The 4,655-nt window shown below is 38.1% G+C and overlaps 1 protein-coding gene across 1 annotated transcript in view; it reads right to left on the bottom strand.

Annotated features, from left to right (window-relative positions):
- Positions 1-1,676: 1,676 nt before the first annotated feature.
- The window catches only part of LOC144440281 (neuronal acetylcholine receptor subunit alpha-3-like), a 32,738-nt gene continuing 29,759 nt past the window's right edge, over positions 1,677-4,655 (bottom strand). Inside the window, exons 4-6 of the mRNA XM_078129630.1 lie at positions 4,592-4,655; positions 3,048-4,074; positions 1,677-2,048 (exon numbers count right to left, since the gene is read on the bottom strand). The exon at positions 4,592-4,655 is cut by the window's right edge and continues 46 nt beyond it. Coding sequence (XP_077985756.1) covers positions 1,848-2,048; positions 3,048-4,074; positions 4,592-4,655 — 1,292 coding nt within the window. The 3' untranslated portion in view covers positions 1,677-1,847. The remainder of the gene's footprint in view (positions 2,049-3,047; positions 4,075-4,591) is intronic.

Genomic DNA, 4,655 nt, shown 5'->3' on the forward strand with positions numbered 1-4,655 from the left:
GACTATTGTCAATTTATAAGAACACAGCAAATCAAAGAACTCGTGTTCAAACATTTTGCGAAGATTAACCCCTTTAGCATCATGGAACAGAATTATGGTACGTGGAGTCTGACATGATATAATGCGAAGCATAGAAAATACATCATAACGTAGTAGAGCGCCACCAATGGTCGGTGTCGGCTCTGGTTTATCTGGTTAGTCTCAGTTACCCAGACTCTCGCCGTTTGGGGAGGTCTCGTAGGCAGAGTCCTCATCGGCGAGAGTCTGGGTAACCGAGACGAGGCCCTGGTAAAACGTCGACATCACTTTTGCGGACATCATTAATAATCGGATAAAGTTTGATAGAAATTTGCTTCAGGATCTAGGAGCTCTCATGACTGTTAGAGTTTGGAAATAAATGGAGCTACATGCGTAGAATTATTTCGAACAAAGATGTATTTAGCTTTTAACATCTTTGGTCTATATGATACTTGAGCCTTTCATGTATGTATACATGTAGTAATTGCAAAACAAACCGTACTATTTTCTGTGAAATCGTAAAGTAGTCCTGACTGCATCACCATAATGTGACGTCACAGTGTGACGTCACAACATGAGTGATCCTCAAAGCTTCAAACCCAACTTGTCCATGAGTATGATCTATAGTATCACTGTGTTGAGTGGCAATTTAATTGTCGGGTCTTCAAAAATATAATTGCCCTGATACATACGATGCCATTCACGTACTGCAGTATCCAAACATGTGGTCAAAGTAAACATTGAAACCTTTTGTGCAGAAATGTCCAGCATTAGCAAGTCAACCGATGAACGTAGGTGGCGTAAATTTCTCACATTACATAATTATACAATACAGAAATTTAAAAAAATAACACCAGCCATCTTTCACATTTTATATATATACAATAACAACAATAGGAAACTCAAAATGTACACACTAAATTTTATCTCATTATGGACGAAAAAGTTTGTTCATTAAAATGAAGTTATTTGTATTTACACACACATTACAGCTATTTTAATAATTAAATAGACGGTCCTCAAGGTAATGTCATTTATGACAACTTTCTCGTGTGCCCTAGATTACGTCATTATGTCGTCATAATAATAAATATATAACACGATTAGTAATATTTCAGGTAAATGCTTTGTTTTCTAATCTTAATATGTCCAAGTAAATTCTGCTAGAATAGTGTTTCTAATCTGATTCTCTTTCTATGTCTGTCCTTGTCTATCTCTTATGTGTTATGCGTGTTTTTCTGTCTGTCTGTCTGTCTGTCTGTCTGTCTGTCTGTCTGTCTGTCTGTCTGTCTGTCTGTCTGTCTGTCTGTCTCTGTCTGTCTGTCTGTCTGTCTGTCTGTCTGTCCATCCATCCGTCGTCTGTCTCTGTGTCTCTATCTGTGTCATCTCTATCTGTCCAGTTTTGAGTTTTCTTGACAGCAAAAGTTTAAGATCGTTAGGCATACTACATTAAAAATGATACTCTATGTGAATCTTACAGAAACATTTGAAATATTTCGAAATATTTGGGGTTAGAAGTGTATGGTTTACGGTATTATATATATATATATATATATATATATATATATATATATATATATATATATATATATATATATATATAATTAAAATGAACACAAGTGATTTAAACTTGCTGTTTAATGTTGTGATAAGGGAACAGAAATGCTAAACATTATTTCGTTTAATTCTAATAAGACAATATACAATCAACCCAAAACTCATTCTGAAGGCCAAAGGTCAAGTCAAAGTGTATTGATTGGTCCCGGTGTAAGTGACGTAAAATACGGACCTCTATATATACTCAATGGTCTTTTTCAATGACGTATTTGTTATGAAAACATTCCCCCATAATCGACCATATTTAGCACTTTTGGAGTGTCAATTGCAGGTCGAACGTGGAGGGACGGATCTTCCCAGAATACATCTGGTCCATAGAAAGTTACTGCCGTTACTATGATATTAATTATGAAAAACGTCAATAGAAGCATACGATCCATTACCAAGGCGACAAACTTCCAATCATCAGAGAGCTATCGTAATGAAAGAAACAGAAAAAAATATGATATTATAAAAATGTACTACTATCATATTGTAGAACATTACTCATACTGATCCACATTCACACATCAAAACATTATCTTGACTCACATGTAACATACTACATTCCTACGATAAACATACATGACATCTACTGATAACGGGGTTCTATACTCGGACCTAGCCTTGCTGTCTGTCTGTCTGTCTGTCTGTCTGACTGACTGTCTGTCTGTCTGTCTGTCTGTCTGTCTGTTAATCTATCCATCTATCCATCCAACCAACCCTTACTATCCATCCATCCATCCATCCATCCATCCATCCATCCATCCATCCATCCAACCTTTACCTGTATTCATCTATCCACCCAACCCTTACCTGTCTGTCCATCCATCCAACCATTACCTATCTATCCATCCATCTATCCACCCAACCCTTACCTGTCTCCCCATCTATTCACCCAACCCTTACATGTCTATCCATCCAACCCTTACCTGTCCATCTATCCAACTATCCACCCAACCCTTACCTGTCTATCCATCTATCCATCCAACCCGTACCTGTATATCCATCTATCCATCTATCCATCCATCCACCCATCCATTCTTCCATCCATCCATCCATCCCTCCCTTCACCCACCTATCCACCCACCCACCCACCCACCCATCCAAACCTTACCTGTCTATCCATCTAGCCATTCAACCCTTACCTGTTCATGTCTGTCTGTCTGTCTGTCTGTCTGTCTGTCTGTCCGTCCGTCCCTCCCCCCATCCATCCATCCATCCATCCATCCATCCATCCATCCATCCATCCATCCATCCATCCATCCATCCATCCATCCATCCATCCATCCATCCATCCATCCATCCATCCATCCATCCATCCATCCATCCATCTATCTATCTATCTATCTATCTATCTATCTATCTATCTATCTATCTATCTATCTATCTATCTATCTATCTATCTATCTATCTGTATATCCAACCCTTACCTGTTCATATTCATCTTCCTGCTTCAGATGTGATACAATGAAATTAATACAATCCATTGCTTGTAACTGTGCTTCAGTAAACACTGCTGAGTAGTGTTGTAACGGGTACTCTTCATCCTCACCCCTTTCTCTGCCTTCTATCTCTTCCAACAATGACGGACTTACAGCTTCGATCATAAACCTAGCCGCTTGTTTGCTTAATTTCTTTGTATGGTAAATTTTTCCATTTGAATAATTGGTCCAAATTTGACTGCTAGGACAGTAACCTTTTCTCAGTTTGGCCTGCCTTACCCCCTTGACGTGATTAGCATAGTCCTCCTTGCTGGACGGTCTCTCAAGCCGCAACAACCGCGGTAAGTAGATGATAAAGACGATACGCACCCAGTTAGGCATCACGTGGGTATCTGCTGTGCGATAATGCACGTGTATGACAAGTACAGTGCCAAGAATTGAAGCAGTACTCATGGAAAATGTGAAGAGAATGTAGCGCCCCATCAACGGCACTCCATCGGAAGTTGGCGGCACGAGTGCTGGGATAAGCAAAAGAAACACGACCACGGCGATAAGGATAGAAATACTGAGAGTGATTCTTTCCTGGGCGTCAGTGGGCAGATAAAACACAAGAAGCGTCGAGAACGATATCAGCAGACAGGGTACAACCAATGTAATCACGTAGAACAACGGATTACGGTGCAAAACGAACGAGAACGTGATGTCGACGTATAAGCTTTCACAGCATTCATAGCGGATCACATTCCGCTCGACAGGTGTTTCCACAATCTCCCATTCACCATTTTCCCAATAATCAGCTTGGTCAACTTGGTAGGACATTGGTTCAAGATCAACAAAATGTGCGTTGTAAGTCCAGGATCCAAATTTCATTACACACTTCTGTTCATCAAAGGGAAAGTCTATACTTTCTATTCGACAGACGGAGTTATAGACGGCGGGTGGTGACCACTTAATCGTACCGTCATACATTACAACGGCGTTGTTATGAACCAATGGATCGTAATTACCGTCAGCTCTGAAAAATAGAAACAAAACGTTTATTTATATTTTAATAGCGTTACATTTGATGCAATAACTATACTAACAAATACCATGGGGTAATAATACCAGTAATATATTTAGTATAATGACTTGTTAGGTCTTATACAGGGCAATATTTACAATAACGACTACTTACGTATTATATAGGGCAGTATTGAATATGAATACTTAGTATTCGTAGTACATGGGTTAATATTAAATATAATGACTACTCACGCATTGCACAGGATAATCTTAATATACTGACTTTACGTATTATATGAAGTACTATTTAATATAATGACTACTTATTGCACAGGGTAATATTTACTATAATAACTAATTATGTATTATATAGGGTAATATTTACTTTAATGACAACTTATGTGTTATACAGGGTGATATTTAATATAATGACTACAAAATGTACTTACGTGTTATACAGGGTAATATTTGATATATTGACTACTTATATAGTATACAGGGTAATATTTGCTATAACAACTACTTACGTGTTATATAGGGTAATATCTGGTTTCCATAGCATTGATATAGGTATACTCAATTTATCTATTC

This window comes from Glandiceps talaboti, chromosome 9 (assembly GCF_964340395.1).
Source record: "Glandiceps talaboti chromosome 9, keGlaTala1.1, whole genome shotgun sequence".
Taxonomy (NCBI): Eukaryota; Metazoa; Hemichordata; class Enteropneusta; family Spengelidae; genus Glandiceps; species Glandiceps talaboti.